This window comes from Pyrgilauda ruficollis, unplaced genomic scaffold (assembly GCF_017590135.1).
Source record: "Pyrgilauda ruficollis isolate IOZ18807 unplaced genomic scaffold, ASM1759013v1 scaffold77, whole genome shotgun sequence".
Classification (NCBI taxonomy): Eukaryota; Metazoa; Chordata; class Aves; order Passeriformes; family Passeridae; genus Pyrgilauda; species Pyrgilauda ruficollis.
Window position 1 is genome coordinate 2,888,044 of NW_024529599.1, and position 23,161 is coordinate 2,911,204.

At 38.8% G+C, this 23,161-nt stretch overlaps 1 protein-coding gene across 1 annotated transcript in view; it reads right to left on the minus strand.

The window, feature by feature from the left end:
* Positions 1 to 22,863, minus strand: part of CA10 (carbonic anhydrase 10) — a 98,241-nt gene extending 75,378 nt beyond the window's left edge. Inside the window, exon 1 of the mRNA XM_041486503.1 lies at positions 22,843 to 22,863. Coding sequence (XP_041342437.1) covers positions 22,843 to 22,863 — 21 coding nt within the window. The remainder of the gene's footprint in view (positions 1 to 22,842) is intronic.
* Positions 22,864 to 23,161: the final 298 nt, after the last annotated feature.

A 23,161-nucleotide genomic window follows, 5' to 3' on the forward strand; every position in this document is an offset into this window, starting at 1 on the left:
CTCTGTATTATGTAGGATCTGTGACTCTGGGAAATGGGATATTGTTTCTAACTAATGAACTCCCAATACACTCAAAAAAAGCATCATTTACATTCCTTTGAAACATGAAACATGAGTTACAGTTAGATAACTGTAGATGGTAAAAATATCTTCAACCTATTTGCTGTCCTTTCTCCAAGAGAATTTTTTATCAACTTAATGAGATGATAGGTTGAATTCCACTCAGATATTTGAAATGCCTAGGATTTTGTAAGGTTACTGCAAGGCTGTAATTCATAAAATCTAATTAATTACTTATGTCTCATAATTAAGAAAAAGTTTTTGTACACTTTCATTCCAGAAGGATCCCTTTCTAAAAACTGGAATTCTAGGGCTGTATTCCACAACTTCCACTTATTTGTTCCAATTTCAAAAATATGATGTGCTAAAACAGCAGTAGCAAATTTTAACATGTTTCCTTTCCTTTTGGAGTTCAGGAGATAACACTCTTGGAAAATCTCCAGTTCACTTTTTTTTTTTTTTTTTGTTGTTGTTTTATTGGTTATAAGTGCAGACACGGAAGTTGGAGCCAAAAGCATCCCCCCCAAATGTCACTGTAAAAGAGCTGTACCAGGACAGCTTTCAGGATGGAGCTTTCTGAGCCTCCAGGAGTTTGCTCTAGCTCCACATCATCCACAAGGAAAACCCCTCCAGCAGTTCGAGCTATTTCTGAAGTACATTCTCCCTTTTTCCCATGAAACTGTTATTGCTGGTCAAATAAACTCACAGGGAATTAAAAAACTACTTCTAAAATTACCAACTTCTTTTTCACTTTCAGCTGCTCCCGTTTCCCTTATTTTATCTGCTGCTGAACTTGCCTGTTCAACAGAGCAATCTCTTCTCAGTGTAAAGCAATACTGCCTCAGCAGCAAAGCTGCTGGGTATTAAGTACAGAATGATGGAGATAATTTTTAATCAGGTTAGCGCTTTAATTACTATAAATTAGATTTTATTTTCCTAAGCAAGCAAAGGGAATTATTTGGGCTATTTAAAACAGGAACTCTTTAAACAGTCCAAGTCATTTAGAAAACAGATAAGCATTTTCATCTTTGCTCTGATGTGACAGTAACTTTATGCCTTGAGGAGCATTTTTCTGTGAAAATAGGTCTCACAAATGCCATGAAATTGAATTTAATGCTCATTGATACCAAGCCTCCTAAAGTCAAAAGCCCCCTCAGATTTTACATGAAAACAAACAAACAAACAAACAAAAAAACCCAAACAAAACAAAGCAAAGTAACCTACTATAGGGAGAATTCAGTACATAAACCAGTAATTCCTGCCTGGGAACCCCTGGTCTATCTTTTCATGGGATTAAGCCCTGTAAGCAGTGCATTATCCTCATGTCCAACACTTAAGATTCCCTTGACTGGATCTCTGCACCCCTATACCCTCTTTAATCATACCTGAGTTCAGAAAATGCACTTCCCAGAACAAATTATTGTGTCATCCAAGCCACATTTAATGAGCAAAACAGTTTTATCTGGAAACATTTCAACAGGTGCAACTTCTGACAACATAAAAACACTTTGCAAAAGGCACTGCTGATCTGCCAGTAACACATTTTACTTAGAAATATCCTACACTTAAATCTTTTTTGTGCAAATTAGATGTTGACAAGATATTTTTTCCCCTCAAAATGCTTATCCAAAGCTTGCCTAAGTGTAAGACTAATAAAGCCTGCCCCTTAATTTCAAGATAAGGGCCACATAATGGACATGAAAAACAAATGTGTGATGGGTTTGTGTGACAGAAGGCATGACAAACACCTTGTCACAGCTTCATACAGAAATCAGATGGAAATGTTTCACATCTGGATAATGGGAAACCTTGATCTTTGGCAAGCAAGACTTTGTCTTCCAGATAAAGTAACCTTAAGTCTCAGTTTTATGCCCTCTGGTTTGTTTTATAAATGGAAATAACAGATAACACTCTGAAGCTATAGAAAATGAAATGTCCTAGCAGCTTTCTTAATTGGTCAAGACTGTTCTGGACTAATTTATTTGGCATGGTGCACTGTTAACTGAACCTTTGGAATACAAACAGGATGGGAGCAGAGAGGACTTTAAAGCTCATATCATTCAAAACAAACCTGTAAAACAAAGTGAAAGGATGGAGACAAAGTGATTCATAAACTGAGAAATGACTCCTCAGGTGTTTAGTCTTTGCCTGGATTCTGCTAATCAGTAGTGTTGCCTTTGTTGCCCATCTTGTTTCCTCCACCCCCACCCTCTTTGGTTTGGGGGAGTCAGTAAAAAGATTCTATGAAAACCCCTCCATTTACAGCAAATCTGAGGATGTGAAAACTTCAGGAAACTTCTACTTTCTGTGTAAACCTCCTGAGAGGCAGAAATGCCCAGAAGAGACCCTGCAGTGGAGTAATTTTTGGAGCTCTGCTATTAAGAGATGGCAGGGATGCTCTTGGCCTCAGGTGGGTGTTGGTGCTGTTGTGGGTAACTGGACTTGAGACACAGAGTTAGCTGAACTCACACAGTTACTGAGGGGATTGCAAGAAGCTGAGGAGGCCCAGTGAGTAACTGGCAAGCTGAACACAGTTTTTGTTTTTACTTTCACAATGCATCAAGGAGTATCTGGGGTATTTCATGTCTGGGCTGAAAAGGATGTGTAATCAATAGACAGACTGTAAGAGTATATCATGATCCTCTTGTATGTTTAAATATTAAACCCTTCACTATCTTCAGAGTAGGAGCTCTCTGCCTTACAAGCCCTCTCTGTGATCCTGGGATTCCATTTCAATTCTGAGAGTGACAATGACAAAGCTTTCCTCTGTCCTTCCCCTCCTTCCATGCTCGTGGTGTGTTTAAAGCTCTCTGTTACATTTCTGACCAATGTTTTCTTAAGAGATTTTCTGAATGTTACTCATGATCAACTGAATTTGAAAGAATACAATATTTCTATTGTGTAATAAAAGAGGATAATTTTTATAGGTTTTATATATTAGGTAATCAGCTTCACAGATGATCAAAGATTAACTTTAAATGGATGCTGCTAAGAAAGATCTTCAGTCTTAAATCAGCTTTTCTGCTTTAAACCTTTCTCTTTAATCCTCAGCTTCAAGTAATTTTATCAATAGATACAATTGGAAAATCTTCTAAACTACAGAAGTATAATATAATCAGATGACCCACAAGGTTATATTTTCTTTTCTTGAGATAACTGTAAAAGAGCATGCTTTGCCTTCTTATAAGCTGCACTGTACCTCAGCAATTATATAAAATTATTAATAAACAAAATCTGGATTATTTTAAAAAACAAACAGAACCAACCTATAGCCTTTTTCTCAGTTGCATAATATTCCAGAGACATTTCTATGTCAGGATTTAAGGCCAGGGTGTGCAGTCCCTCCCAGCACACGTGTCCAGGACTCGTTAGGGCTGCACTGACCATGTCAATGCACCTGGACAGGAATGGGAGGCAGCCAAGACAGCCAGCTCCACCAGTTACCTCATCTACAGCATAAATACTTATGCAGTGGCAGAAATGGCACCCAAATGAAGGATAAAAGATATTTTTCTGAGATGGTTTGCATCACCTAAGTTTTTCTGAGTAATCTTATTTTTGCTGTTTAATACCTAATTATCTTGCTTTAAACTAACAGTCTTCTGTACCATTACACTTAGAGGAGAGCAAAGGGTATCTACAGTGTACAATTTGCTCACCCATCTTTTTTGATCAAATTGCTTCTGGAAATGCCCATCTCTTGGTGAAACTCAACAATTCCAATCACAGGAGCGGAATCCCACTTTAGGAATCAGATCGTTAACTCAGCTGCATTGGTATAAATCTGGAGTACTCTGAGTTGCATTACTCAGTTTATGCTGATTCACTCAAGCCAATCCCAACCTCAACACGATTCAATCAACTCCAAATACCCAGCTTAGTAAGGAAGTGTTAAAACCACATTTGATATGAAAACATTCCCTGAGATCCTTGCCAATTGGTGCAGTATAATATCCAAAATAATGAATAATAAAGGCAATAACAGCAAAATGCTATCACTGCTGAAAAAAGTCCACATAAAATGAGAAAAATTGATCATAGGAAGTGTAGTGAAAGGAAAGAAAATGACCAGAATTTTGACAATATTTTATGCCAAATTTAATTACTTTTAGCCTTGCTGACAGCAAGTAAAAGGTAAACAGTTTTAAAATTAAAATGTCATCTTTAAACCTCAGTATTCTTGTTTATCAGATTGGGTGATCTGATTTTACTGGTATTTAAATTGCATTTGCAGAGATATTATTCCACTATTTCCAGTGCAGTTACTCCTGATTTGTAGAGTGTAAGAGAAAATACAATCCTACACTCTTTGTTTTGACAGTGTGCATATTTTTCCATGCAATTTAAATATCAAATCCTTTTTCCTCTGTATTCATCGGTCACATCTCATGAAGTTGGTAAATACTTCACAACTCCAGTAAACAGCAGAAGAGGCATTTGGAAGAAAAACTACACATAATCATTACAAGGACAGAGCATAAAAAATTACCAGAGCTGCAGGGCAGCAGTAACGTTATAGACAAACTCTACCTTTGTACTCAGTAATAAAAATAAAACCAGATAAAAACTGTCACACCCTGTGCTATGAAGGCTCAACCTGCAAAATCAAACTGCAAAGAAATTAATAGACATGGTTATAAACTGCTCTAGAAAAGGCTACAGAGCCCACTTACACATTTTAGGTTAAAACATTTAAGATGGATGTTACAAGCCCCGTGTTTCTAAGAAGAATAAATAAAGTCGGGCTGAGACAAATTCCTGACTGAAAATAAATGCTCTTTGTTGTGTATATCAGAAACTGACAGGTACCAATTGATGAAGATTTCACATAGTGAGAGAGCAACTAAATATTTCAGCTGAATATTTTTAACCTCATGTAATAACAAATTTAAGAAGCATCACTGACAAGGAAAGTAGAGGAATGGAGGCTTCCTCTCAAGGCCATAGTGCCTTGTGTACATGAAGAAAGAAAGATCATCTTGCAAGAGTTCTTCAGGATGTTCCTCACAGAACACTTTTCCCTGCTCAGTTTTGAGACTCTCAAGTACCAAGAGGATCAACCGTTTCATGTAGGAGATTCCTTCAGAGCCTACTAGCTCTCACTGTTGGAAAGTTTTTCCTGAGACTCAGCCTCAATTTTCTGTTTATTTCTTCCCATAATTCTAGGTATATGGTTCTTATGGCTCAGCAGAGTAATCCAGGATCAACATCTTAGTCTTGCCTTTTACTATTTTACTGCCTTCTTATAATTTACAGCCTGCAAAACTCTCTAAGGAGATACTCAAGTGACCAATTGAAGAAGAGGCATTTCCATGCCTTGGCACTGTTACCTGAGGAGAAAGAACCTGTGACACATTACTGCTCTGACTCTGAGTAGGACGTAGTGCCAGGCACAGGATTTGCGATCCTGCAACTATAACCCTGTCCATGAGTAGCATTATTTTATTTTTTTTTTTTGTTATAATACACATCTAGGGCTAAATTGGACTCTGGTTCCCATTATCTGAGCATGTTAGGAACAAAAACACTTAGCAGCAGCTCCTGGAGCTATTGGGATGACTCAGAGCAGACACATAACATTTCATTTGACTTAAACTTGAATCAGCACCTGAAACAAACTCAGGCACTCAGAAAGTTTTAAATTCTCCCTCATAACTTTCAATTTTTGTTTATCTTGTCCCACCCATCCAGTGTCAACTGACGAAATCACAGAAACAATAAAGGTGCCAGGCAGCTGCTTTCATTTATTCCTTGCTTATTGCGTGAATCCCATCTTGATGGTGAAGAGTATGTTGGATTACAAGGAAATACAAACAAAAGCAGAACAGTAACAATTATTCATTCTGCTGGCAAAGTATAGAAATCAGGGATTAAAGCCAAAGACTTGTGAGGATTCTTGAGCACAACTTGTATGTTTTTCTGAAGTTTGTATTATCACATGAACTGGTGACTAAGCAAGTCTACACCATGTCACATTGGTCTCACTGACCCTCTGCATGCTGTTTTATCCTTTCCATCAACAACAAAGTCATTCTTAATAGAAACCTAGATTAATTATTAATGCTATGTGAGTAAATAAAAATGGAAACCAGCATTCCTTTTTCCAGACCTAACATTTTTAGCTTAACACTAAACATCTTGTACTGTAGCACTTTATTTGTTAAAGTGTAATATGGTTCCAGTGCATGTTTCAAGCATTCTGTATTCACCCATACTTGAAAAGCAAATAAGATAACTAAGTTTAAAACAGGCCGATAAAAATCCAGTTCTTTTAAACAAAGAGCAAAGAAAATGTCAGTGAAGATGAGCTACACTTTTGGTTTATAAAAGCTAGATTTGATTTTAACCTGTTAAAATTTAGGCCTGTTTGACCTGGACAATTTGGTGTAGGGCCAGTTTCTAACTGAAAGAGAAGAACCTACAGATTTATCCAGACAACACATTGCCACTCAGCTTTTCCAAAGCTCCAGACCTGTGTGCTCCATCAGCAGTTTATCTCTCACTGAATCTTCCCAGCACAGCTGTTTTTCTGCACTGTAAAACTCACCTGCCAGCTCTGAGGATGTCAGCCTCCAGCAGGGCTCCCTCCCTGCCTCGCTCCTGCTGTGTACCCCCTTCCCTCTCCCATTCCCCCCATGGAAAAACATTGTCATCAGGTATCCACACTCTTCAGGGCAATAGAAACAGCATTACTGCTTTGATACTGGTATTTTATAGCTGTGGAGCAGTGCAGCCTGGAAACAATGGAGCTGTGTCCTGGCAAGTTGTGGTACTTGCTCCTCCTCTGCTGCGTTATCTGCATTAATGTGCTCCGAGGATGTAGGAGGAGACAAAAGGACTAGGCAGAGCTGATGCTTCTATTTTAACCCTCCTAAGAAGGTATATTGCCCCAGTTTAGGAATTTCTGAGGATCTCAAAAGGTCCTCCTATCAGAAAACCAAATCATCCATAAAGCTTTGGGTTCAAAACAGATGGAAGGACAGGCCCTGTGCTCCTTATTTGTAACAGGGAATGGGAAAAATTTGGCAAAACCAGTTTTGGACAGCTTTTTCTCACATATTTCCCTCTTTTAGCCTCAACTCCAAAGGACATAATGTGACCCTTAGATTTTATTCAGGCATCCCAGGGTAAGTTTGTGTTGTTTCCAAGTGAGAACCCTCCCAGAGTATCAAAGTAAAACTTTTGGGTGTTTTGCTTTTTCCAAGAGAAGCGATGGGAAACAAATTAGGCTGGGCAGCAGCCTTAGGGAGCCTGACTGCAGGGAGTTTTGTGAAACCAGCCAAGATACTGCTGTTAGCTCTGTAAATTCCATTATATAACCCCTGAACCCTGTTTTAATTTTTGATGATGTGTTTTGGCCTCCACAAAGCAGCTGCTCACTATTTGTGTTTCTCCTATGCCTGGGGACTGCTAACATGGATTGGGCATCACAGCTATTAAACCAGGTGCTATGAAATATATAAAGCTATTTCCCAAAGTGAATTGCTTCCATCATTTTTATTTTTTTTTTAACAATCGTTAAAATTCTTCCTGTAGCTACCTGCCATCTCAGCTCACTCTGGAAATGCATTTCTCAAGCTGATGCTTCAGACACCTTTAAAGGACAGCCTGCAGAGGAGCACAAAAAGTGAACAAAGGTCACAGGATTGAAGATTTTACATGTTCTTCTATTAGTATAAATCTGGAGTAACCTTAATGTCCATTGTGCATGCACTGGTGTATACATGATTTCAGCCCCTAATGCTTTGCTTTGCTCCCCTCTCCTTGAACATGCTGGGCAGCAACACTGCTAATGAGACTATTCTGACTACACAGCACTGCAAAAGCCAAGACTATGGCTAAATTCAACTTTTTTATTTAACTTTTTTTTTTTTAATAATCTGTGCACATATAAAGAAGCTATACCTATATAAATGCATAGGAAAGCATCCCAATATAAATTTATACTGAAAAATAACCTTGATAAAAACAGACTGGCTTTCTGAGGAACCACTGATAAAAAATACATATAAAAGATGCAATGGCTAAAACACATGACTAAGTATATGTTGCTTTTCAAAACAGTAACTAGAAATGAAGCCTTTGTAAACACCTGCTTGGCTGTTTGAAGATCATTTCATAAAGAGTCTGATGAAGCACTGCAAAAGCCAAGATTATGGCTAAATTTAACTTTTTTATTTAACTTTTTTTTTTTTTTTAATAATCTGTGCATATATAAAGAAGCTATACCTATATAAATGCATAGGAAAGCATCCCAATATAAATTTATACTGAAAAATAACCTTGATAAAAACAGACTGGCTTTCTGAGGAACCACTGATAAAAAATACATATAAAAGATGCAACTTTTTTTTTTTTTTTAATAATCTGTGCATATATAAAGAAGCTATACCTATATAAATGCATAGGAAAGCATCCCAATATAAATTTATACTGAAAAATAACCTTGATAAAAACAGACTGGCTTTCTGAGGAACCACTGATAAAAAATACATATAAAAGATGCAATGGCTAAAACACATGACTAAGTATATGTTGCTTTTCAAAACAGTAACTAGAAATGAAGCCTTTGTAAACACCTGCTTGGCTGTTTGAAGATCATTTCATAAAGAGTCTGATGAAACAAGTTCAGATGAAACTGGAAGGGCTACACAGGTAACACAGCCAGTTCTACTCAGAAAGGAGTATTTCCACAGGAGGCTACTGGATGAACCACTGTTGACATTTTTATGTTCAGAATTCCAATTAATTTGGCTCTTTATGGATGAAATGCTTATTTTTAAAATGGATAAAAATAAGAATATTCATCTGCTGCCGAAGTGTCATGAGCATGGCAAACCCCAGGGGTACAGGCCTCTGGCTTCAGCTCATCATTTCAGAACACTAAGACTTTCCACAACTACCTGTGAAGTTTTACACTGCCCAACTTATATAGTGGTGGCTTTTATTTTCCCAATTCAGCTCTGAAAAGTTCCCAGTAATCCTAATTTCTCCTCTTTCTTTATCTTTGGTTTCATTTTTTTAAATCGGCCATCATCACATATTGTGGCAGCTGTGTACTGTGTAAACTCACAGCTTTATTTCTGATTTTTACACAGGACTGTCAAGACAAATCTGCTCAGGAGGGCACTGATTTGCCACTGGTATCTCAGGGCATGCCACTGGCTTTATAGTGAGAAAAAATTCCTTTATTCCTTATAGATATGAGAAACTCTCTTGGCTTGGTTGGATTATAAGGGACTGATCATGCAGGTGAAAAGGGATTCTTTATCAGGAAAATTCTTAGAGTCCAATGTGAGGGGCTCACCTGCTGTGGAGAGAGGTTGGAGGAAGCTCTTGAGAACACAATAAGAAATGCACCTTGAACGACCATCTGTGCAGGTGGGGAGTGTGTTTCAACATGGAACATTCTCAGCTGTGAGACTGGTGAGCTCCCGGGCGGACACAGGCTCCCCTTTGTCCAGGGACCTGGATGTGAGGTTCACAAGGGGCTTTCACTTGCCAAGTTATTTACTCGTGCTTGCGGTGTTCTGCTCTGGCAGTGGGAAATGGTGTTGTCATTAGGTGACTGAGCATGGATAGAGAGACCAGAAGCTGTCTTCCAGCTGTCAGAAAGTCTGGATATAAGGGGAAGCCTCCTACTAGTGGAGTGTTGGTCCTGGGTCTCTAAGCTTCACTGAAAATAGGTGAAATGAAGGAAAAAATGGACAATTATCCCACAGATGGTTTTTCCATTGAGCTTCTCCTGATGTTTCTTCACACAGTAGATGCAGCCTAAATGAAACCCAAATGCTGTGTAAGGGGTGGGTAATAGCTCTGTTCTCCCAAATCTATTACTGCTCTTCCTTAATTTCTCCTCTGTTTTTCATAAGACCTTCTTTATATTGTTCTACATTCGAGGCCAGAGTTCTAAAAGCTGAATTGCTGATTAAGGCCTATTTTGCCTTTTCCAGCTCTGCATTGTGTCTTTAACGTTGCTCCAAGACAAAGCCAGGCAGAAACAACCCCTACAGGGAGTGCTCAAAGAGCTCCTGGCACAGGGGCTGGGATTCCACCCTGACAGGTTTCTGCCAAGGCTGCACACAAGCACAGGAGCAGCAGGACACTTGATATAGAAGCTTTATACTGGACTACTCTGCTAGTCAAGCTTCTGCCTTGAGAAACAATTCCAAGTGCTCAGTGAAGTTCTCCACACAAACAGCAGAACATTTTCATGGGCACTTCTTCTGCCAGCATGTCTGGCCACCTAAAATAACTTTTTCTGTAGTTATCTGAAAACCCATACTGTCTTTCCTTTCCTGTTTGTTTGCACTTCCGTGAACTACATCTGTTCTCCAGATTTCTTCATAGCCTTCTTATTTAAAATATAAACATGAGGAGTATGAAATATAAACACTGCCTTGACATTCTGCTTTCTCTTTGATGGTCCCACTTTCTCTAGTCTGGAACATGTCTCTTCTAGAACAACATATTTATTTCTGACAGAGCTTTCACCATATTTAATACAGAAAACTGCAAATCTGTCCTGTTCAGGCTCTTAACATCAGTGTGGCTATTTTTAAATGGGCTAAAAGTGGGATGGTGGGGATGTGCATCAGGTTCACCAATTTTAGACTGGAATATTAGGAAAAAGTATAAAATGGGCAGAATGTGCTGCTCTAGAAATGCCTGTATTTCCAAGAAGACAGGTTTGCAAGTGCCTCTCTGATCAGCAAATCAGTCAGTTGTCTACCAAAGAGAAGCTGAGCATAAACCATTGCATTCAGTGACAGGATGAAACGACAAGTGGAACAGGATCTTATGGGAATACTTTAAAAACACAGACTTCTGGCATTCCAGACAGCTGTGAGAAAATAGGTTTGGTTTGTGAATGTTCAACAAAGGTGAAGTCTGTCAGCTCAGTAATGTGACATGTTTAACTCAAACACTTCTAAATGGATTTGCACAGGGGATTTTTTAGCACAGCATTAATTCAATGAATAATGCAAACTTGTGGTGTCAGAGTAAAACTGTAGCTATATATCCATGGATTTACATCAGTACATGTTTATATTTAAGGGATTTCAAATAGGTTTAACTCATATTATGGGTTGGTTTAATTTTTTCCGAATTAGTAATGTAAAACCTGTATTTTAACAGTTCTTCCCTGAATTTCAGAGATGTGAAATGGTTCCAACTCACTATGAACATGCAGTACAGTCAGCACACTCCTCATTTGTTAATGGAGTACTGGGCAGAGATATCCTACAGCATCTTTGGAAACATTTACATTCTCTTGACAGCACAACTTAATCCTGTTAACAAGAGGCTAGTGGCACAAAAGGCACAGTCTGTGGAAATGCAGTGTTTCACAAGCCACCAAAGATGTTTAGTTGGTGTCAGAATATTAGGTGTGGATACATTACAGGAACATTTCACTTCTACTCATCTGTAGTGCTAAAGCACAGCACTTTATTCATAGATAATGGTATTTCTGGGTTGTGTCCTGGTGTTTCATTATTCATTTGAAAAATGCATTGAAATAAATGCAATAATCTGTATAAGGGAGGAAAGAAGGTGGTTTTGGCCCTACATACACCATTATCACCATCATTACTTCTGCAAATCAAAATATGCTAGTGTTAATGGAGTTTATATTAATGCTGGACCCACCCTTTCAAAATCTACCCAGAGGATTAATTCTTCAAAGAGATATTACCAGTGTGTGTGGGAACATGTGTGTGGGAACCATGAGCACAGTAGAACAGAGTATGAAAGTATTTTTCAGCGATTTCAAGTGCACATAGATGTTGCTGCCCTGACTATCAAAAGCTGCTCATTCTTTTAATTTCCTAGAAAACAAATTGCCAATTTCACAAGTGCTGACATTTCAGCAAGATTCATTGTTCTGAAATCATAGGTGTTTAGAAGAATATTTATCAATCATTTCCCAAATCCAAGGCCCAAGCCCACAAACACAGGAAGGGTTGTGGGATGAGTCACACATGTAAATTCAAAGCAGCTCCATTGTCCAACTAATTATTTTTCACAGCATGAACCAAGTGCATTTTGACAGGTACAAACATCCACCTCACCCAGGTGGGAGTGGAAGATGAGGCCCATCAGGGAAATGCTGCCTCACAGGTAACAAAGGGCAACTCCATTCCAAAGGAATACATCTCTCCTGATGGAATAATATTTTCCTTGCAAAACTTACAGAAGTCAGTCCTAATGCAGAACTGTAAGAAACAGTTTCTGCCATTTACTCTCTGCAGGATGTGAATTAACTTGAAATCCTCTGCAAGTGTTTGGGCTGTGAAAGGAAGAAAGGAGGGGAGATGAAGCAAGAGAGAGGAGCAGCCTTGACTCCGGCAGTGAAGCATAAACATTGTTCCAATTAAGTCTACACCCTGAATTTCTGTACTGGTCCATGAAGCTACTCTGTACTTCACAGGAATGTCTGTGATAGACTGGGAACCACACAGGCACCTTCCCATCCTCAGCACTGAGAGCCTTCATGAATATGCACACAGCACAAACAAAATGACAGTGTTTATCCCATAAAGGATGATAACCCCATCCATCTTGTGCTCTTGCTGTGGGATGCCTGGTTTTGTGTATCCTTCTTAGCTCCTGCTCCACCTGTGTGCAGGTTCCACCCTTCCTCACCCATTCCAGCAGGAATCATCCTACAGCTATATCCCAGCTCCAGCCCCAGATCCAGTCCAGCTGCCTCTCCTGTCACCTGTCACACCAGCTCCTGGAATACTGTGAGAGTGACAACTGTTCTTCTAAGAAGGAGCTGACATTTATCCATCGAGGAGACTTCCATGGAGAAGCTTCAAAGCCATCTTGGTAAATTTTAAAATCTACCCACTACACTGTAAGTAATTAATACTTCACCATCAACATAATCTGCTTGTAAAATAAGTAAATACTGTCATTTGCACCTTCCATAACCCAGCCTAAAACACTTCAGTGCCTTTAGATACCAACTGGGAACCTCTGGAAAAGCTGAAATGAGCCTGGGACAGAAAATTTCCTCTGAGGTAGAGCTGACAGCTCTCTTCACCTCTAGGTCTCTGGCTGCAAAACTCTTCAAAGTTTATACTCTCAGGCTGGGGTATAAACACTTTGATGTCTGCCGTGCTTGTTCCCTCTATCTTACAAATATGGTGTAGGAAAACCTGGGTCAAATTAGATGTAAAATGCAGTTTTTCAAATTACACAGCAGATAAACAAGGGAAACTCCCACTTGCATCAAAAGCAGTTATGTTCACCTAAGCAAAGCTGTAATTTGGTTCCTCTGTTCCCAGATACTCATTTCTTAACTAGCATCTTTCTAGAGAAAAATATTGGTTTGAAAAGCTGACAAAATAAAAATGCAAGGGGAGCTCACAGACAACACCTAACATATTTGAAAATATTAATTTCTGTCTAGTTCACAATCAGGCAGCTTATTTACACAAAAAGTGTAAACCAAGCAATGGACAAATGCAGGTTAACAAAACAAAACAAAGCAAAACAAAAAACAAACACCAAAAACCAAATCAACAAACATAATAAAACCCAATTTAAACCATACAGAAAATTGCTAACCATTTGAAAATCGTATAAAGTAAAACTGCACGATGAATCACCACAAAATTCCCATTTAGAAGAATGGACTTTTCCCCTATCTTCCCATGGTACTCTGACTTTTTACCTCTGAAAGTGCTTTAATGAATTCTATAAACTATTTCCTTGGCAGAAAACTCTGTGAATGAATCACCAGAAAGGGGAAAAGATAATTTCAACGTGTTCAAAATACCAGAATGAACAGACTTGCAGCTGCTCAGGTAGAATACACACAGATAGAGGAGAGTTGCTTGTTCCACAGCTCGCTGGTGCTGGGCATGTGCAGTCTGGTGTCACCAGTCTGTCCCAAAGGAGGACAGAGCAGCCTTGGTGACACTGTGACACATTTCTGAGTCATTCCTTGAACCAGGAGCTCTTTGGGATATTATGCCTTACAATGAACATGCAGGAGCAGTAATGGACTGACCAAAGAAGTGCAGTGAATGGAAATTAAAAAACAACAAACCCAAGTGCTACACTTGACCAAAATTCGTTGTTTTAAAGGAATTTATTCTAGGATGCAAGTTTCCAAGAGAGTGGGAAATATCCAGGGGACAAAGGCTTGCTTTTCATTGATGACCTTGAATGTTACTTCTGGTTCCCCCTGGCAACAGTCAGAGAACAGCTGGGTTTCAATAAAAGAAAAGGCAAGCGAGAGCAAGGACCAATGTTGCCAGTGAGTTTAATTACCCATTTTCATGTTTGTGTTAGCAAGTGGTTTCTGGGGTGCTGGGCTTTTTTAGTGTTAAATCCATGGGGATGTTAACACCCTGTGCTGTTGCTGTTCCTTACGCAGGGCCAAGTGTCTTTTTTAGGAACAGGATGCTCTGGCAGTCCCTGACGCTCTGGCAGCTGCCCCACTCCTTGTCCCAGCCCTTGTTGCCTTCTCCTCTCCAGAAGGCTGCTAAGCCCACCATGCCATGGATTTGCCTTCCCTCAGCACCATGTCTGATATTAGCCATCAGAACAGAGTAAAATGTCCTGTATTTCAGGGAAATAACCAGGAATATTTATCAGGAAACCCAGGTTTGGCAAGCAGGTACTGTGCTTTCCTTTCTTGCCCTCAAGAAATAGTCAAATTAATCACCCCATTTCCTGACAAACCCAAAAATTCTATTAATTTTACTTATGAATCCTAATACAGTAATCACTGCCAAGAATTAATTTTGGTGTTTGATGTGTGGTGAAGCTAATGTAATTTAAAATTGTAACACTGTATGATATGTAGTGACATAGGATTGATTTATAAACACAATTTAAATGAATCACATGCTCAATCACCTGGAAAGATTAGTTATGGCCAGTCAAAAAGAAAGAGATGAGACTGAAAACAACAGGGGTGTGGGTTGGAGGCAACTGAGCTTCCCCATATTGGTTGTCACTGCTAATCCAGCCAGGAGCACACACTGGAATGCCTTTAAATCACTGTGCTTGTTGGGTGAAGACATTTTTCTTGGATATGAGCATAATAACATCTAAAAAAGGTGTTCAACCAATCTGTAAAAAAATCTACTCAATAAAAATCACCAATTCTCCACAGCTACCAGCTCACGAGAATCTTGGTGATCTGCAATCTTCAAATCAATCAGCTTTGAGGAAAGCTGGAATTGTTTCTCCTAAACAATTCAGTCATGTGATTAAAAGGAAACAGGTGTAAGATGCAAGAGTCAGGAAAGAGATTGTACTTTGGGGTTTTGTGTGATCTGAAAAGCCAACCATCTCATCTGCTGCATTCATTCTCCTTTAGGAAACATTAATCTGCACAGATGGTGAAACCCAGTAAATCTCTGCTACCAGCTGCAGAGTGGAATTTTTAATGAAATGGGAGTTTAAAGGTTTTCACAGAAAGCACTAGAATCACTCCTGTTATTTCCTGTGATGCCCAAATTACTTTGACTGTTATTTGACAACTGCTGTGCTGTAAATACAACCTCCACGTGGGTTCAGTCACTGCCCAAACACCATTTCAAAAAGGCCTTTGTTTGCCAAAGCCAGACATTGAAAGCTTTCCAGCCAAAGAGAAATAGGTTATCCACTTATAACCCATTATTTGGACACTTTATTTTACCTTTCTCTGAGATTTAAAACAATCTTGCCATGTTTGTAAACTGAAGTGAAGCCAGAGGATGAAACGTAAAATAGGATTTGTAAAGAAAGGTAACATTTAAAAGCCCCATAGTCACTATCAGTTTTTCATTCTTGTGATGTAAAGATTTTGGCTGAAGAATGTATGCTAGCCATTAGATCACAACAAATCACAACAAAACACAGAAACAAGCTGAAAGAGGAAACCTGAACTAGAAGAAGAATTATAAAGTAACAGTTTGGAGAAGAGTTCCTTGCCATTACTAAGTCAACCTACAACAAAGTATGTGAATTAACAATTTTAAAATCTTTAAACCAGAGATATATAAATTTTACCTTGAAATTTAGGTTAATAATGTGATTTCTTTATTAGCTGATGATACCTTTGAGAATAGTAGTAATTTCTATTAGAGAATTCCTCCAGTGTTTCTTTTTATAGGACCTTAGAATTACAGCGCAATAAATCAGATTCACTGAGCAGGACTTTACACACGTGCAGGACAGGTGTTCCTCCTCCTAATGAAAAATTATGGATTTGCCTTTCTGATGTTTTTTTCTCTGCAACTCTGCCATTAAAAAGCTTTGCTTCAGGGGTTGCATGACTATGACCTACTATAGGAATATATTTAAGCCAGAGTTTTGCAATTGTATTGGAATCCTAAAGTTTATGTATGGGAGCAACCACAAACATACATTGAGTGTAAATTTATTGAAGGTTCTGAATGAGCCATAATCCCAATCAGAAACACATTCTCAATTGTGAAAGCAGTAGGAAGTTTACTTTGGCCAGAAGGACCAAATCCTGTGATAATCCCCAGGCTAGACAAAACTCTTCAGTGCCTTTTCCTGCATTATGATGCAGGAACATGGAGAACAGAAAACAAAACAGATAAAGGGGAAGAAATCTTAAAATATACCCAAACTTACTTTGCTATTTGATATTTTCTCTAAAAATTTTTTTAAAAAAATTTTTAAACCTTTTTTTTTTTTTTTTTTTTTTTTTTTTTTTGAGAATTGATATCCAGGCCCCATTCTCAATTAGTTTATTAAGGGCTTCTGGCTAATCAGAACAGTAGAGTTCTAAATTGTTTCAAACTGAGGAAGGACAATTCAGAATATCTGTTTGTGGGAGCAGAGTTTCAGGCTCTGCTTCTGCCTCACCATCACAGTTACCTCAGATATTGCAGGAAAACCAAAGTTTTGGGAATAAAAACATATCTTGCCTTCCTATGTCACAAAATGAGGAAATTAAGACGGGGTGAGAATCAGTATTGTTCATGTGATTTCAGTGGGGATGAAACCTGGCAGTCCAGATAGAAAAAAAAAAAGGACCAGGAGGTGCTTTGGAAAGTAGACAAATTCAGGGCTAAATTCTGAAGTCTTTGCTGCATTAGAATGGAAACAATTGTATTTTACAGCACTGCAAATATGATGATATAAGTGAGTAAGTAAGGATTTTACCCCTGGGGACTTGTGTTTTACCTGCCTTTGCCTACTAGTTAGTCTGGTCAGAACCAAAAGGCCAGTAGCTTATAAAATAACCCAAGGGCAAGGTAAATAGTTTTGAAAAGAATCAAGTAAATGATTTGTATTATGTGTGTGCAGCCTCCATGGCAAAGGTGCCATCAAAGTGTTGAGTCAAACCAACTCAATCAGTTAAAGTACTATAAAATATGAATGCAGAGGGAATAGATGAGATCTTGATGTGAATAATAAAATAGCCTATAAAGTACCTGAAATAAATCAATCTTCCTTTCATGCAGCAAATACAAAATGCAGTATATTTCATACTAACTCTGGATGACAAGAAAATCTATTCAGATGAAGATACAGTATTAGAAGTCCATTTAATCTAGTGGAGGACAATACTGCCCTAAGTGATCAGTTACTTGACAGAAGTTTAATAGTCAGAGTTTTAAAACTAATTCAGTCCTTGAGATGCAAACAAACACTTGAAGTGATTTTTGAAAGGCAAAGACATATCCTGGCACTAAGTTCTGTTGTTGAAAATGGGATTCAAAACATTTGTAAATCTTCATTAGGTATGGAACTATGTTGAAAATATGGTCCCAGGAGTCTTGCAAAGTTTCCTCTGAAAATTCTGTAATGGGAATGGCTTTATGTTTCAGATGAAAAAGAAAAAAAACCCAACAAACCAAAACCAACCACAACAACCAAAAAAAAAAAAAAAAAAAAAAGAGGAATAGCTTTGTTTCTCTTTAATTAGTCTTTACTGTGACACTTATCCTTATAGTGCAGAAAACAACAGACTTTATGTTTTTAATTGTAATGAGCAACAAATATTTTGATGGAAAGTAAAATAAGGGGAAAAAACTCCACCAAATCTATTTCAACCCAAGAACTCCCACTAAAAGCATCTGGCTTCACTGAATGCCCATCAGGAAAACATTCTTTTAGTTATATATAATCCACAGGTGAAATTCATGAATGAAAAATGTAACGTGTTTGGCAAAAAAACCCCCAAAAAACTATTTAAAAAACCAGTCTTGCTTAAATCAAAATTATTGAAAACTTAGAAGAATAAGCATCCTATTTTATTTCTACAAATCTTTTCTCTGTATTATTCTGACTGTATTTGAAAGTACAAATAAATATCAAAAGCTACCTAAGGATGTTGTTTACTTCATATTCATTGGAGAGCCCAAAAAGAGAAGAGTAAATAGAGAACAACGTTTGATTATCAACCTTTGTGAGAAACAATCCAAATCAGTCTCTGAGAGCTTCTTTCCCAGCCTGAAATGGGAACAGCTCGTATCCCTTTCAGAGAAAAATGAGTTTCCTAAAATACGTTTTCTGTCATTAGCTTTAACTCCCATTCTGAATGTGACACCTAAAATCTTTGGCATGTTTTCAAGTGATACCTGAGGACTTTCTACCTTCCCAGGAAGCAGTCAGTTGTACTCTTCCTCTTTCAGGATGTGACATCTCCTCTGCCCTCCCTGGAAAGGCACAGCACAACCCACGATGAGCAGAGCAGTCACCCTGGGTGTATCCCAGCAACTGCAGATGCAGCATATTTTTCCTGGGTGTGTTTTTCCTTATCACACCCATGCCTGCTCTGATTTGCCTTCCCAAGGAGTCAGCACAAGCCCTGCCCATATCTACAGGCAGTTCTTGCATTTTCCCACTGAGCTGCTGTGCCAGGAATGTCCTGTTTCCTCCTCCATGAGGGTAAGGAATGCCCCTCTCCCCGCTGAGCTATGATTTTAGTGGTTCAGGATTTGCCCTAGATAACCTTAACAGGGCACAGTGGATAAAGACATTCAAGGATAAATTTGTGTTTCAGTAATACTAGTGCAAATCCAGAATTATGCTGGATTTGTGTTTATCTGAGACAAGAATGTAATGTACACAGGGTTTTTATAATGCTGATGTGATGTTCTTCCATGTATAAATGAGTAAATACCAGTTTCCTGAAAACATTGCTCTTGTAGAAATTATTAAAGGACAAGATGAAAGAAAAAAAATACCTCAGCCAACTTCTAACTGGAATTACCAACCACATTTTTTTCTGATCACTTTATCTATTAATTCTGTTTCACAGCATACAGCTTCAGTCTCAGCTGGTTACCGAACTTAGATTATTCCTTTCATATTTTGCCTTCATGGAAAACACTGCCTCAAGGTCTAATTTATAAATGAGAAAGACTGTGCTGCAATTTTCAGCAATAAACAGCAAAAGTGTTGTCTATGTGAAACCACTGCAAAATATTAAATACTCTTTCATTAGACTGCAAGTTTGCTTCAATTTACATCTATCGGAATACAGCTGGAGAGCAAGACTGAGCTCAACTCGTGACTGAAGGGGATGTGCTAAGCCCAGCAGGCTGCAAGCCCTTGCAAGTCAAGGCAGAACCCTGAAGGAGGAAGCAATTTTGCCTTCATGGAAAACACTGCCTCAAGGTCTAATTTATAAATGAGAAAGACTGTGCTGCAATTTTCAGCAATAAACAGCAAAAGTGTTGTCTATGTGAAACCACTGCAAAATATTAAATACTCGTTCATTAGGCTGTAAGTTTGCTTCAACTTACATCTATCGGAATACAGCTGGAGAGCAAGACTGAGCTCAACTCGTGACTGAAGGGGATGTGCTAAGCCCAGCAGGCTGCAAGCCCTTGCAAGTCAAGGCAGAACCCTGAAGGAGGAAGCAAGAGACAACGGTGTGTGTGGTATGTTTTTTTTTTGAGAAATCATGCAGGACTGTGAGTGCCGGCGTGAGTCTGTGCAAAGTTATGATTAAGCAATGTCACTAGAAGACATAAATGTTGTGGTTCGTGCTATTTTCAGTTATAGCTGAAAAGGTATGTATACTGAGCTTTGTAATCAATAAATCAGCTTCATGCATGCGAAACGTGGAGTCCTCGTCTCTATCAATCACTGTCAGACACCCATAGAAAATTACAGTCTTCTGTGAGGGTTATTGGCCTGTGACATATTTATCTGCCATGCAGTTTGTGTCAGCAGGTAACTGAAGTCTGACTCACACAAACAGCCATGGTATCTACTACTATAACTGCCAGGAAATTGGGGCTGGAAAATAATGAATGCAGCTTTATTCACTGCATTTGATAGGAACACCCACAAGAATCTGCACAAATTTATCAAATGTCGCTCCACTGGACATCTCATCCTGTTTTAAAGACAATACTCTTGAAGATCACGAAGTTTAGTAAATTGTAATTGCTAAAAAAGGCTGTTTGGTTTTAGATAGCTCATCATTACCAAAGCAGTGCTATTTGTGGAACAGAGACTCCCTGGCATTACAAATGTTGTGACTCATAATACTTGTCTTCTAACCTCTCCCTTGAAGTGGCTGAATGTTCCAGCCTCAGGCATTCTTGTTAGGAAAACTCTGTGAAGTGTGCTGGGGAAAGTGGAGGCCATGACACCATTGAATAGAAAAAAACCTAACCAAAACAAAATAAAAACCAAACCAATAAAATAAATTATGAAATGGGAAATTGAAGTAGTAGCAAGAGGGGAAAAATAAGCTGGGGATAAAGGGGGATTCTTGTGGGGCTGGAGAGGAGGAGAGGACTGTCATCAAGAACCTCCACAGAGATTTGAAAAACGACATTTTGCTGCTTTTATCCCAAGCAATTACTCAGGAACCATCTCCTGTTAAACCATATGTGAGACAAAGAAAGCCACCCAAAGCATTAAAAATGAGAAGCAAAGATCTGTTTGGTGGACAAAACCTCCCAGAGCTCGCAAGGCAAGGCAAAAGCTTTTATTTAATGTTGTGGCTTGTTGAACACAGCTGATGTGTTGTTGTGCTTACAATAAACAGCTTTTGGGGTTTTCCAATGCCTCAGATTTGCTTCAGTGTGTTTAACCACCTGCAAAAGCTGTTTATTGCCTTTTATACTTCCCCCATCATGACCATTATCCTTTAAGTATGAGGCTTTATGGCGAGTCTAAGCAGGGCAGGGTACACAGCACCATCAAAGCTGTGTGCAAGCACAGATGAAATAAATCCATGTGAAGACTACAGACCATGGAAGTAGAAAGATAAGCTATAATAATGCAGTGCAATGATTTCACAGGCACTCTGCTGATTGTTTAAAATGCACCCTTGTTTACTGAGAGCCACTCTACAACCCCATCTGCAACTGCCAAAGGAAGATGTATGCATTCCAAGAAAATTATTAGGGATTGTGAGAGACAAAGTCAGAAAGGCTCATAAGGGGCATTGTGTGTATTTTACTTCAAAAAGCTTTAGCTAAGGTGCTTTAAAACAGCTGCAAGCATAAAAGAGCAGAACACTGAGAAAGTATTTAAATGAGAAAATGTGATATTACAGAGAGCACTTTGGCAACAGAGAAGCACTACCTGCACTTGCAAGGAATCTTTTCTAAAGAGACACCAAGACCAAGAGAAGATAATCAAGGCTTTACAGGGTAAAAGAAGATGCAGGAAGTAAAGGGTTTTACTTCCTGCAACAGGCAGAGATAGAAAGATGGTGCATTCAATGCAAATCTTTATTTTGCAAGTATTTTTACTTTGGTCAATACATCACAATATCAAAGTATGCAGCAGCTGGGTTCAAGAACAAAGACTAAAAGTGGAGTCCAGCATAACATCAAACAAAGCAGTGACAGACATATCTCACAACTGCACAAAAACTCCAGTCTCACCAGAGTTCCTGACTTCTGTGTAACCCTGTAGCCCACAGAATATAGAGAAGAAAGGCTTACTGGAAAATAAAGCTGACATAAATAATGTATTGAATGCAAAGACATAGGGCCAAATATCCTGCCTTGTCTTTAATGTCCTGAAATATTTCTCCATATAAGACATTTTACAGCTATTGACAAGAAGTTTGACAATTCTCACTCAGTAGAAATTATGAATTTACTATTCCTCTGCGTGGTTTGTTTTCCTTTTTTTTAATACCTTCCTTTTATTTAGAACTTTGTCTGTTAAGTGGCTTTTCCAAGGAAAATTCAAGTGACTATCTTACTTTTCCATCAGGCTAATTAATTAAATCATGGTATTTAACTCAGTAATAATTTTTTAACTTCCAGTGATTTCTCAAGACAACACTTACCATGTTCTACTGCAGAAACATAGACATGATAATTAAAATTATATTAAAATAATTACAGCTTCACTACATTATGCTAGTTTTTTATGCATTAAACTATTTTCTGTTTCAAATATGTCTGGCAAAAATCAGGGGTTTGTTACTCCTTAGCAGTATTTGTGCTACTTAACATTTTGTTGTGGTTTAAAGGACAGGTGTCCACCAAGGAAGGCAGAAACCTCCCTTGGAATGGAAAATGTGACCCCGTTCCCTCTGAATTATTATAGCTTTGAAATGATGGGGCTTTCAGGGAAAGATGTGGGAAAAGGAATAACAGTTCTTTACTATTTATGTGTATATGTATCTGTATGTATAACAAGGCAAACAAACAGCAGCAGCAGCAGCACCACCAAACAGAAGCACGGTCGCCCTGATTTTTTAAGATTTTCTAAGCCTTCTGATGTTCGCATTCTTGCAGCAAACTTTCTCACGGACTTTCTGTAAACACCTTATTGTTTTGCATTTTTTTATGGAAGAGCAGAAACCTGACAGACCGTTGGTTTGTCCAGCGCCATCGGAGAGCGGCACTTTCACCCTCCAATCCACCGTCACCTTCAGAAATCTATAAATGTTGGGAGTCAGAAAATAAACTTCCCTTTTTCCTGCCCTGAGAGCAGCAGCGTGCCTGTGTGGTGCTGTCTTGTGTCCTGCAGTGAGGAAGCGCGGGTGCAGCGGGGCCTGTCTGGGCCGCAGGGCCCTTCCCCGGCCTGCAGCTCCCCTCACGGCCCAGGGCCGGGGCGGCTGCGTGTGGGGAATGGCGGGCGGGTGTAGGAATGTGCTTCCTAGTGTGATAAACAGGTGTGATTCGTGCTG